At 43.1% G+C, this 13,378-nt stretch overlaps 1 protein-coding gene across 1 annotated transcript in view; it reads right to left on the bottom strand.

The window, feature by feature from the left end:
• LOC311144278 (phosphatidylinositol 4-kinase alpha-like) overlaps window positions 1–13,378 on the bottom strand; it is a 106,628-nt gene that overhangs the window by 20,086 nt on the left and 73,164 nt on the right. The window contains exons 29-39 of the mRNA XM_084180291.1: window positions 9,764–9,856; window positions 9,482–9,638; window positions 8,968–9,095; window positions 8,695–8,853; window positions 8,341–8,492; window positions 8,129–8,236; window positions 4,189–4,316; window positions 3,793–3,951; window positions 3,579–3,658; window positions 3,096–3,295; window positions 2,799–2,889 (exon numbers count right to left, since the gene is read on the bottom strand). Of these exons, the coding sequence (XP_084036417.1) occupies window positions 2,799–2,889; window positions 3,096–3,295; window positions 3,579–3,658; window positions 3,793–3,951; window positions 4,189–4,316; window positions 8,129–8,236; window positions 8,341–8,492; window positions 8,695–8,853; window positions 8,968–9,095; window positions 9,482–9,638; window positions 9,764–9,856 (1,455 nt within the window). The remainder of the gene's footprint in view (window positions 1–2,798; window positions 2,890–3,095; window positions 3,296–3,578; window positions 3,659–3,792; window positions 3,952–4,188; window positions 4,317–8,128; window positions 8,237–8,340; window positions 8,493–8,694; window positions 8,854–8,967; window positions 9,096–9,481; window positions 9,639–9,763; window positions 9,857–13,378) is intronic.

Raw genomic sequence — 13,378 nt, forward strand, 5'->3', positions numbered from 1 at the left:
CGTACAGTACCCTTTGACTTATTCCACATTTTGTTGTGTTACAGCCTGAATTCAAAATTGATTAAATATATTTTTTTCTCATCCATCTACACACAATAGCCGAAAATGACAAAGTGAAAACATGTTGTTAGACATTTTTGCAAATGTATTGAAATTAAAATACAGAGATTTCTCATTTACATACGTATTCACACCTGAGTCAATACTTTGTAGAAGCACCGTTGGCAGCGATTACAGCTGTGAGTCTTTCTGGGTAATTCTCTAAGAGCTTTCCACACCTGGATTGTGCAACATTTGCCCATTATTCTTTTTTAGGTTATTGTCCTGCTGAAAGGCGAATTCATCTCCCAGTGTCCGGTGGAAAGCAGACTGAACCAGGTTTTTCTCTAATATTTTGCCTGTGTTTAGCTCCATTCCGTTCATTTTTTATCCTGAAAAACGACCCAGATCTTAAAGATTACAAGCATACCCATAACATGATGCAGCCACCACAAAATACGGAGAGCGGTACTCAGTAATGTGTTGTATTGGATTTGCCCCAAACATAACACTTTGTATTCAGGACAATAAGTGAATTGCTTTGCCACATTTGTATTATTACTTTAGTGCCTTGTTGCAAACAGGCTGCATGTTTGGGAATATTTGTGGAGTATTGTGAAGTAACTACAATGTTGTTGATCCATCCTCAGTTCTCTCCTATCACAGCCATTCAACTATGTAACTTTTTTAAAGTCCCCATTGGCCTGATGGTGAAATCCTTGAGCGGTCTCCTTCCTCTCCGGCAACTGAGTTAGGAAGGATGCCTGTATCTTTGTAGTGACTGGGTGTATTGATACACCACCCAAAGTGTAATTAATACCTTCACCATGCTCAAAGTTTATTCAATGTCTGCGTTTAATTTTTTACCCTTGTTTTAGAGGCATTGGAAAACCTCCCTGGTCTTTGTGGTTCGGTTGAATCTGTGTTTGAAATGTCACTGCTTACAGACAATTGTATGTGTGGGGTATAGAGATGAGGTAGTCATTCAAACATTATGTTAAACACAATTATTGCACACAGAGTGACTGAGTCCATGCAACGTATTATGTGATTTGTTAAGCACATTTTTAGTAATTCACTTATTTAGGCTTGCCATAACAAAGGGGTTGAATACTTATTGACTCAAGACATTTCAGCTTTTCATTTTTAATTAATTTGTAAAAATTTTGAAAAACATACTATAATTCAACAACTCAATTTAATCCATTTTAAATGCAGGCTGTAACACAACAAAAAGTGGAAAAAGTCAAGGGGTGTGTATACTTTCTGAAGGCACTGTTTGTTCACCCGATGAATTTAGACATAAGATAGATCACGTTTAAGGTTTAGGCCCATCCTATATCTCAGATCTTTTAGCAGGGCACTGCTGACCATTCCAAAGTCTAGGTTGAAAACGAAAGAAGACTGGGCATTTGCCATTAGGGCCCCTAGACTTTGGAATGGTCTGCCAGAGGTCGATCAGGCTTGCAGATTCAGTGCCTCTTTTTAAACCCCTGCTGAAGACACACTTTTATAGATACGTTTTTTATGTATGATTTCAATGTATGATTTTAATTTGCCATCTCTTTTTTTCATTTCTCCTTCATCTTGTTGTTGTTTCTTTGTTAGTACCTTTATTTTATTATTTTATGATGTGAAGCACTTTGTTACTTGTATTGAAAAGCGCTATAAAAACAAAGTTATTATTATTATTATAATACACATTTTTGGGACTTGTTTAACAGACACAGATTAAAGAGAATCTCCATTGAAATAGCTATGTCTCAGAAGAGGAGATCTGGGTCTGGAGAAGTGAATGAGTGGGTTACTACTGTAAATCCACACATTTACCCTCTGTGTTATCCTATGCTTGCTGTGTCACCCCTACAACTTCCTAGTTATCATAAATTGAAAGTGATATTATTGCACCATTGTTTTGCCGACCAAACTTCAAAAGGCACAAAGTTGCCCAATCCCCCTGGCTGTGGTGGTGCTAATGAGCCTCCGCCTCCAGACGATCACTCCCGAATGAAGTTTCTCCTAGGTACAGATCTAGGATCAGCTTCACCTCCCACAATTCTAACCTTAACAATTAGTGGGGAAAAAGCTAAACTGACCCTAGATTAGGATCTAGGGACAACTTCACCACACACCCCAGAGGACCAGTGAGAGGAAGGGGACTGGAACAAACAGCCATGGCCTGTCAGAGAGCATCACCTCTCCACTGACTGACTGCCCCACTAAGGCAATGGTGGAGCTGTTATTAACAGTAGTCCAGAGACAAGCTCATTAGGCAGTTTACTAGGAAGGTCTATCCATGCAGAACTAAGTCACCACAACAGACTGAACAGGAGAATTGACTTCAACATCAACAATGACTCTACAAAACAACCCATATACCAGTGTTTCCCAATCCCGGTCCTAGGGACCTATTGGGGTGCACATTTCAGTTTTTGCCCTAGCACTAAGACACTTGATTCAACTAATTAACTCATCATCAAGCCTGTAGCTCAATCAGGTTTGTTAGGATTTGTTGTGCCCTACACCCTAGCCTTACTCCTGACCTTGGCTTCTACTTCTTCACTGTTTGCAGATCTGAAGGGAGAAGATTATGTGTAAGTGCCAGTCTAGAGAGCTGAGCACATGGCCTAGTGCACACTTCCTAGTCTCCTCAGTCTTGAATGTTTCTATGTGCACATAAATCAACTGAACCAAGTGTAGTAAGTGCAGCCTGAGAGGGGCTATTGGATGGTCTCAGGCACGAGGTCTCGCTCTCTCACCTTGACGGCCTCAGGTACGTCACACACAGCCGCTGGGTCCAAACGCACCAGACGAGTCACCTCCGCCACAATGGCCTCAGTGTTCTTAAACCTGATGCATCCGTAGATAGATTACATTTTAACATCTAAAAAGACATACAGCCATATCACAGCATACCCACATCCAGGGTAAAAGATGATCAAATGAGAAAGAACAAACCATAGAGAATAGAATATATTTCAGTGTGTATATTGTGTGTTTGAGCACACGTACGTGCATGCCTGCATGTGTGTGTGTGTGTGTATGTGCGTGTGTACCTTGCAGGCAGCTGCAGGGCCAGATAAGGAGCTATACTCCAGGCCAGGTTGACATGGTCTTTCCATTGTTTCTGACTCAGGCTGATGTACTTGGACCTCCAGTTGGCGATGCTGGTCTCCACGGACTGTTCTGTAGCGATGGCCAACTCCGGCGTGGACAGAGGGTTGTACCATGTAGTCAACCGTTCGATCTCACTGGCCTAGAGAGAGCGAAAGAAAGGCACCATATTGGCAGTACTTTCATTGTACAAAATGGAAGTGTGGGGGGGGAGTTAAGATTAAAGAAGTGCTACCACATTTACATTTAGGTCATTTATCCAGAGCGACTTAGTCAGTGCATTCAACTAAGCTAGGTAAGACAACTACATATCACAGTCATTGTAAGTGAAAACTTTCCTCAATAAAGTAGCTATCAGCAAAACCCAGAGCTAGTAAGAAAAGACTAGTGTGAGTGTTAGAGCAAAAAAGAAAGGTGTTAGTTACCAGCAGGGCCAGTAGCAGGGTCCTCCTCTTCATGTAGTACTTGTGCAGCTGTGACCCTCTATTGCTCTTCTTAGACAGTCCTGGAACAAAAGGAAATCACACAGTCAGGGGTCTGGGTGTTGTTTTGCTGCCCTACCAGATTTCATGCGGCCTGTGTATAGCAGTGAGTCAGTTAATTGGAAGTTGAGATGTGTGTGGTGCGTGTCTGTGTTACCTGATTTCTTGGATATGGTGGACATGCCAGAAGACAGTGGGTATGTGTTGATCCAGCCCTGAGCCGCCTGCTGTCTCTGGCCTACTGCGGCATCTAGACTGCTCCGGCTGTCTGTCACCATGGCAACAGAGAGACTGTTCACAGACATGTCCTGGGGGTCTGGGCACAGGAAGCATGAAATAGAATATTACAGTGCCATCCGTAGACATTGTGGATACCAATGAGTAATGGTAGGGGAAACAGTAAGCATTGTAACAGTGCTTAGGCTTCTCTGAACTGAACCTGTAGCTGAGACTCAAATGGTACCCTATTCTCTTATATAGTGCACTACTTTTGATACGAAATATGGTGCCATTTGGGACGCAGCCTCCGCCTTTAAGGGGAAAGTGGGCATACCTGGAGGCACCAGCTGGGTGGCAGCAATATACTTTTTGTCCGACAGCAGACTGGCATAGAACTTGATCATGATACTGATGTCCTCCCTCAGTCTCTTCTCTGTCTGGGTGGGGAACTTAGGAGCAACGCTGAGGAGACAGAGAGAGAGGCCCGGTTAGTGGCCGTACTTGCTCATGACATTACACAGAATGCTGTCACACAAAATGACAAAGTACACGTTTTCAGTGAAATTATAATGATTTCATTTTTTGCTTTGCTCTTATTTTCTGATGGGGATACAGTACTCCAGGGCCCGTATTCTTAAAGCGTCTCAGAGTAGAAGTGTTGATCTAGGATCCGTTTAGCCTTTTAGATTACAATGAATAACATTGTATAGACAGAGGGAACCTGATCCTAGATCAGCACTTCTACTCTGAGACGCTTTGGCGTCAAACTGGTGGCAGTTGTGAAAGAAGTCATTAGTTGGAAGAGTTGCAGAGTTAATTGAAAATAATGCCTTTGCTGAATCTTTTTTTATTAATTAGGCTATTTTCTCTTTAACCATATGGTTTATCGACTAGAAAGTAATGGACAATATGGACACAGATATAACAAATTAATACTATATATATATATATATATATATATATATATATATATATATATATATTATACACAGTTGAAGTCGGAAGTTTACATACACCTTAGCCAAATACATTTAAACTCAGTTTTTCACAATTCCTGACATTTAATTAATTAATTAAATTTCCTGTTTTAGGTCAGTTAGGATCACCACTTTATTTTAAGAATGTGAAATGTCAGAATAATAGAGATAATTATTTATTTCAGCTTTTATTTCTTTCATCACATTCCCAGTGGGTCAGAGGTTTACATACACTCAATTAATATTTGGTAGCATTGCCTTTAAATTGTTTAACTTGGGTCAAACGTTCCGGGTAGCCTTACACAAGCTTCCCACAATAAGTTGGATGAATTTTGGCCCATTCTTCCTGACAGAGCTGGAGCAACTGAGTCAGGTTTGTAGGCCTCCTTGCTCGCACACGCTTTTTCAGTTCTGCCCACAAATGTTCTATAGGATTGAGGTCAGGGCTTTGAGATGGCCACTTTGTTGTCCTTAAGCCATTTTGCCACAACTTTGGAAGTATGCCTGGGGTCACTGTCCATTTGGAAGACCCATTTGCGACCAAGCTTTAACTTCCTGACTGATGTCTTGAGATGTTGCTTCAATATATCCACATCATTTTCCTTCCTCATGATGCCATCTATTTAGTGAAGTGCACCAGTACCTCCTGCAGCAAAGCACCCCCACAGCATGATGCTGCCACCCTCGTGCTTCACGGTTGGGATGGTGTTGTTCGGCTTGCAATCAACCCCCTTTTTCCTCCAAACATAACGATGGTCATTATGGCCAAACAGTTCTATTATTGTTTAATCAGACCAGAGGACATTTCTCCAAAAGGTACAATCTTTGTCCCCATGTGCAGTTGCAAACAGTATTCTGGCTTTTTTATGGCAGTTTTGGAGCAGTGGCTTCTTCCTTGCTGAGCGGCCTTTCAGGTTATGTCGATATAGGACTTGTTTTACTGTGGATATAGAAACTTTTGTACCTGTTTCCTCTAGCATCTTCACAAGGTCCTTTGCTGTTGTTCTGGGATTGATTTACACTTTTCGCACCAAAGTACGTTCATCTCTAGGAGACAGAAAGCGTCTCCTTCCTGAGCGGTATGACGGCTGCGTGGCCCCATGGTGTTTATACTTGCATACTATTGTTTGTACAGATGAACGTGGTACCTTCAGGCGTTTGGAAATTGCTCCCAAGGATGAACCAGACTTCTGGAGGTCTACAAAACACTTTTTCTAAGGTCTTGGCTGATTTCTTTTGATTTTCCCATGATGTCAAGCAAAGAGGCACTGAGGGAGGCCTTGAAATACATCCACAGGTACACCTCTGATTGACTCAAATGATGTCAATTAGCCTATCAGAACCTTCTAAAGCCATGACATCATTTTTCTGGAATTTTCCAAGCTGTTTAAAGGCACAGTCAACTTAGTGTATGTAAACTTCTGACCCACTGGAATTGTGATACAGTGAATTATAAGTGAAATAATCTGTCTGTAAACAATTGTTGGATAAATGACTTGTGTCATGCAAAAAGTAGATGTACTAACCAACTTGACAAAACTGTAGTTTGTTAACAAGAAATTTGTGGAGTGGTTGAAAAACGAGTTTTAATGACTCCAACCTAAGTGTATGTAAACTTCCGACTTCAACTATATATATATATATATATATCACACAGCTGTGGAAAAAATTAAGAGACCACTGCAAAATTATCAGTTTCTCTGGTTTTACTATTTATAGGTATGTGTTTGGGTAAAAATAACATTTTTGTTTTATTCTATAAACTACTGACAACAGTACTCCCAAATTCCAAATAAAAATATTGTCATTTAGATCATTTATTTGCAGAAAATGACAACTGGTCAAAATAACAAAAAAGATGCAGTGTTGTCAGACCTCGAATAATGCAAAGAAAATAAGTTCATGTTCATTTTTAAACAACACAATAGTAATAGTAATGTTTTAACTTAGGAAGAGTTCAGAAATCAATATTTGGTGTAATAACCCTGATTTTCAATCACAGCTTTCATGCGTCTTGGCATGCTCTCCACCAGTCTTTCACATTGATGTTGGGTGACTTTATGCCACTCCTGGCGCAAAAAGTCAAGCAGCTCAGCTTTGTTTGATGGCTTGTGACCATCCATCTTCCTCTTGATCACATTCCAGAAGTTTTCAATGGGGTTCAGGTCTGGAGATTGGGCTGGCCATGACAGGGTCTTGATCTGGTAGTCCTCCATCCACACCTTGATTGACCTGGCTGTGTGGCATGGCGCATTGTCCTGCTGGAAAAACCAATCCTCAGAGTTGGGGAACAATATCAGAGCAAAAGGAAGCAAGTTTTCTTCCAGGACAACCTTGTACGTGGCTTGATTCATGCGTCCTTCACAAAGACAAATCTGCCCGATTCCAGCCTTGCTGAAGCACCCCCAGATCATCACTGATCCTCCACCAAATTTCACAGTGGGTGCGAGACACTGTGGCTTGTAGGCCTCTCCAGGTCTCCGTCTAACCATTAGATGACCAGGTGTTGGGCAAAGCTGAAAATTGGACTCATCAGAGAAGATGACCTTACTCCAGTCCTCTACGGTCCAATACTTATGGTCTTTTGCAAACCTCAGCCTGGCTCTTCTTTGCTTCTCATTGATGAAGGGCTTTTTTCTAGCTTTGCACGACTTCAGCCCTGCCCCTAGGAGCCTGTTTCGAACCGTCCTTGCCGTGCACTTCATCCCAGCTGCCGTTTGTCATTATTTTTGTAGGTCACTTGATGTCATCCTATGGTTGTTGAGTGACATTCGAATGAGTTGGCGGTCATCCCGGTCAGTAGAGAGTCGTTTTCGCCCTCTGCCGGTCTGTAGCTTTGTTGTCCCCATTGTCTGCTGCTTGACCTTGTTCTTATGAACCGCCGTCTTTGAAATTTTAAGGATGGAAGCAACCTGACGCTCACTGTATCCCTCTGCCAGTAAAGCCAGAATTGAACCCTTCTTTTCCTCACTCAAAACTTTCCTTTTCAACTCTTTTGGCATGGTCAATAGTTATTTTTTGATTAATATGACTTTTGAGGTAATATTAGCACACATTTTTTATTTTTTAAGTATAAATGACCAAGGTTACGATAGATTGCCAAAGTTACGATAGATTGCCATAGATTTCTGTTAATTACAAAAATTACAGAAGTTTCCGGTAACTTTAGTAAATTAATCAGGAGTTTGGTGGACCTGCACCGCCATCTAGTGGAATTTACTCACACTGCATCTTACTCTGTACAAGGTACTGGTTGTGTGTGTGTGTGTGTGTGTGTGTGTGTGTGTGTGTGTGTACCTGAAGTAGTCGAATGCGGTGGAGTAGATCTTCTCTCGGAGGACATTTCTAATGGTGGCATTAGTGACCACGTCCGCATGTAGGATACTTAGACCTAGAGTCAACAACCTGAAGAGAGAGTGGTAGAGGGAGTTATTTTGTGTGTAGATGAAATGTGCACTGTAGCAGTAGTAGTAGTGTGCGTCCGTGCGTGCATGCATGTGTGTGTTAACCTGTATCGGGGTCCTATGGCCGCTACGTGGCGGTTGAGACTGTTCTTGGCCCCTCCGACACTGAGCGATAGCGACCTCTGCAGGACAGTGGTGAAGATCTCCACCTGGTCGGCACTGCAGTACTTGGCGATCTCAAACCTCTGCACCAGGAACTAGACAAGGACAGGAGCAGGGGTGTATACATTAGTGCACACCGTAGCAAACCGTAACAAAACGTTTTGCAACGTAAAACATTACTCAAAGAAAATGAAATTGTCTTATTGGACATGTTCAGCTAGTCCCTCCCAGTTTCAGTCCGTTTGCTTCCAGTATCAGCCACAAAAAGGCACCCTGAGAATCTCCAGTGGCACTGACCTCTATCCATAGAATGTGTGGGGTGACGATGGGGGGACAGGGGATGGGCTGGCTCTCCTCTGAGGCAGCCAGCGGGTCAGCCTCCACCTGGGCCTCTCCGAACAAGCCCATCTTCAGCTCCACTGTCATCTGCCACGCCCCGGCCATCTCGCGCATAAACTACAGAGAGAGACATGAGGTACACACTCGTACTGAGCATGCAAGCACACACACACACACACACACACACACACACAAGTACACACACACGTACACACACACACACACACGTACCGGGACTTCCAGTCCGTTGCGTGCGGCGAGGAACCACTCCCAGCAGGCGATGGCAGTCTCCATCCCATGCTCTGTGAACATCTTCAGGGGAGACCAGCACAGGTGGTGCAGGAGCTGGGGGTCATAGTCTACAGAGAAAGGTAGGGGAGAGAGAGGTGGAGGGAGAGAGAAAGGCAAAAAGGGAGACTGATAAGGAAAGAGAGTCAGAGGCACGAACAAGGGAGAAAATAAGAGACTATGGGGCGGTTTTCCCGGACACATATTAAGCCTAGTCCTGGAGCACTTTCAACTGAGAATCTTTATTGAACATTGAGCTTTATAGTCCAGGACTAGACTTCATCTGTGTCTGGGAAACCGGCCCTACATGTATAAGCATCTTAAAACTGTTCAGAGGTTCAGTTCTTGTAGAGCAGAGAAACAACACTTTCAGAGCTAACGTAACACCTACAGTAGGCTTCAGCTGTGTCAGACGACCCGGATGCTAATGTATACGTGTGTGTTCCTCAGTCTTTACCTTTGTGACTGATGAGCAAGGCAGACATTTTGAACATGGCCTGAGAGAAGGATTCTGGGACTTTGGAGGAAAGGGCGTCTGTCATCTGTTTCACCATCAGTTTGCTCAGGTCTGACTGGCTGTGGGTCGCCTCGGCGAACTGGATCATACCTGCCACCTACACAAACATACAGACACACAGAAGCATACACCTGCATTTTTATTGGATCCACAATCAAAAAGGACCCTCATATATTATTTGCGATCATCCTGCTGCATGCCCACACGCACGTAAACACACACCTCTCCAGTGTAGCGATTCCTCAGGTTGAGGGAGGACATGAAATTGGAGTAGTCCTTCTTCACACACGCTGGTCTCTCAGTCAGCTGGATCGTCTGTAGGGGAGAAACCAGGTAGGGGGTCGGTTTGTTAGTTCATTTCTAGGCAGACAGGGACATGGGGGGGAGGAGAGAGAGAGAGAAATACGGAACGTGAGAATGAGTTGTGGGAGCCTAACAGTCTCTGGTCTGAAGCATGTGGAGCCCCTTTCAGTCCAACCTGGGGGAAACCAGCCTGAAGAAAGGAACAGCAGCAGGGACAATCAGTTAGCAGGCTAGACCAGAACAGCCCAACCAACCAGTCGGTCAATCCGTTAACCAGGCAACCAGGTAGCCCAGTACAGGTGTAGGTAGGGAGGCAGGCAAGCAAACAGGCAGGCAAGCGAGGGCAATGGGAGTGAGAAGGTGGACAAAACAAAGCAAAATGAAGCAAAAATCATTCGCAAACACAAGAATAAGCACGCAAAAACGCTGGCATGTGCGCGCTGATGCACATGCATGCATGCGCACACACATACAGTGCATTCGGAAAGTATTCAGACCCCTTGACTTTTTCCTCATTTTGTTACGTTACAGCCTTATTCTAAAATTGATTCAATCGTTTTTTTCCCTCGTCAATCTACACACAATACCCCATAATGACAAAGTAGAAACAGGTTTTTAGAAATGTTTCCAAATATATATATATAAAAAACTGAAATATGACATTGACATAAGTATTCAGACCATTTATTCAGTACTTTGTTGAAGCACCTTTGGCAGCGATTACAGCCTAAAGTCTTCTTGGATATGTTGCTACAAGCTTGGCACACCTGTATTTGGGGAGTTTCTCCCATTCTTCTCTGCAGATCCTCTCAAGCTCGGTCAGGTTGGATGGGGAGCGTCGTAGCACAGCTATTTTTGGCTTCGGTCTGGCCGCTCTACCATAAAGGCCTGATTGGTGGAGTGCTGTAGAGATGGGAGAACCTTCCTTCTGGAAGGTTCTCCCATGTCCGCAGAGGAACTCTGGAGCTCTGTCAGAGTGACCATTGGGTTCTTGGTCACCTCCCTGACCAAGGCCCTTCTCCCACGATTGCTCAGTTTGGCCAGACGGCCAGCTCTAGGAAGAGTCTTGGCGGTTCCAAACTTCTTCCATTTAAGAATGAAGGAGGCCACTGTGTTCTCAGGGACCTTCAATGCTGCAGAATTGTTTTGGTACCCTTCCCCTGTGCCTCGATACAATCCTGTCTCGGAGCTCTACGGACAATTCCTTCAACCTCATGTCTTGGTTTTTTCTCTGACATGCACTGTCATCTGTGGGACCTTATATAGACAGGTGTGTGCCTTTCCAAATCATGTCCAATGAATCAAATTTACCACAGGTGGACTCCAATCAAGTTGTAGAAACATCAAGGATGATCAACGGAAACAGGATGACCCTGAGCTCAATTTCGAGTCTCATAGCAAAGGGTTTGAATACTTATGTAAATAAGGTTTCAGTTTTTTATTTTTAATACATTTGCAAAAAACAATTTACAACCTGTTTTCACTTTGTCATTATTGTGGCTTTTTATTTATTGAATCCATTTTAGAATAAGGCTGTAACGTAACAAAATGTGGAAAATGGGAAGGGGTCTGAATACTTTCCGAATGCACTGTATGTGCACACACCGACGTACATAAACACAACAAATTCCAGTGCATGCTGTGCATCATGTACAGTACATACATCATGCAAAAAGCACATTGATATGTTAACCTCTATGTAGAAATCGCTCTGCCATTTCCTGGTTGCTAAAAATCTAATAGTTCGCCTAATATCAGTTTATATGTGACAAAACAAGCAAGTATAGTGTAGAGAATCATTGTACAATCTAAACCGCTGTGAAAAATATTTTCCATAACCAAAAATATTGTATTTTCAGATGTTTGAAGCTGATGTACAAAAACTAAAGTAAAAGATGCAAAAATGAACTTGCTTTCAATGAGAATGACAGATATATAACTTACATTTCCATGTGAATTTGATCAGGTCGCCCAAAAAGTTAGATATTGCAGCTTTAATGCACGGCATTAACAAAGCAACTCTACTAAACAAAAATATAAACGCAACATGTAAAGTGTTGGTCCAATGTTTCAGGAGCTGAAATAAAAGATCCCCAAAATGTTTCATATGCACATAAAGCTTATTTCTCTAAAATGTTGTGAACAAATTTGTTTACATCCCTGTTAGTGAGCATTTCTCCTTTGCCAAGATAATCCATCCACCTGACAGGTATGACATATCAAGATGATGATTAAACAGCATGATCATTACACGGGTGCACCTTGTGTTGGGGACAATAAAAGGCCATTCTAAAATGTGCAGTTTTGTCACACAACCCAATGCCACAGATGTCTGAAGTTAAGGGAGCGTGCAATTGGCATGCTGACTGCAGGAATGTCCACCAGAGCTGTGGCCAGAGAATTGAATGTTAATTTCTCAACCATAAGCCTTATCCAAATTCGTTTTAGAGAATTTGCCAGCACATTCAACTGGCCTCCCAACTGCAGACCACATGTAACCATGCCAGCCCAGGACCTCCACATCTGGCTTCTTCACCGGGGGATCATCTGAGACCAGCCACCCAGACAGCTGATGAAACTGTGGGTGTGCACAACTGAAGAATTTCTGCACAAACTGTCAGTAACCGTCTCAGGGAAGCTCACCTGCGTGCTCGTCGTCCTCACCAGGGTCTTGACGAGACTGCAGTTCGGCGTCGTAACCGACTTCAGTGGGCAAATGCTCACCTTCGATGGCCACTGGAGAAGTGTGCTCTTCACGGATGAATCCCGGTTTCAACTGTACCGGGCAGATGGCAGACGTGTGGGCAAGCAGTTTGCTGATGTCAACGTTGTGAACGGAGTGCCCCATGGTGACGGTGGGGTTATGGTATGGGCAGGCATAAGCTACAGACAATGAACACAATTGCATTTTATCGATGGCAATTTGAATGCACAGAGATACCGTGATGAGATCCTGAGGCCCATTGTCATGCCATTCATCTGCCGCCATCACCTCATGTTTCAGCATGATAATGCACGGCCCCATTTCGCAAGGATCTGTACAAAATTCCTGGAAGCTAAAAATGTCCCAATTCTTCCATGGCCTGCATACTCACCAGACATGTCACCCATTGAGCATGTTTGAGATTCTCTGGATCGACGTGTATGACAGCGTGTTCCAGTTCCCGCCAATATCCAGCAACTTCGCACAGCCATTGAAGAGGAGTGGGACAACATTCCACAGGCCACAATCAACAGCCTGATCAATGCTATGCGAAGGAGATGTGTCACGCTGCATGAGGCAAATGGTGGTCACACCAGATACTGACTGGTTTTCTGATCTACACCCCTACATTTTTTGGTATTTTTTTTGGTTTAAGGTATCTGTGACCTACATATACATATCTGTATTCCCAATCGTGAAATCCATAGATGAGGGCCTAATGAATTATTTCAACTGACTGATTTCCATATGAACTGTAACTCAGTAAAATCTTAGAAATTGTTGCATGTTGCCTTTATATTTTTGTTCAGTGTATAAGGGACATTTTACAA

The sequence above is a fragment of the Coregonus lavaretus genome, assembly GCF_964263955.1.
Source record: "Coregonus lavaretus genome assembly, chromosome: 17".
NCBI lineage: Eukaryota > Metazoa > Chordata > Actinopteri > Salmoniformes > Salmonidae > Coregonus > Coregonus lavaretus.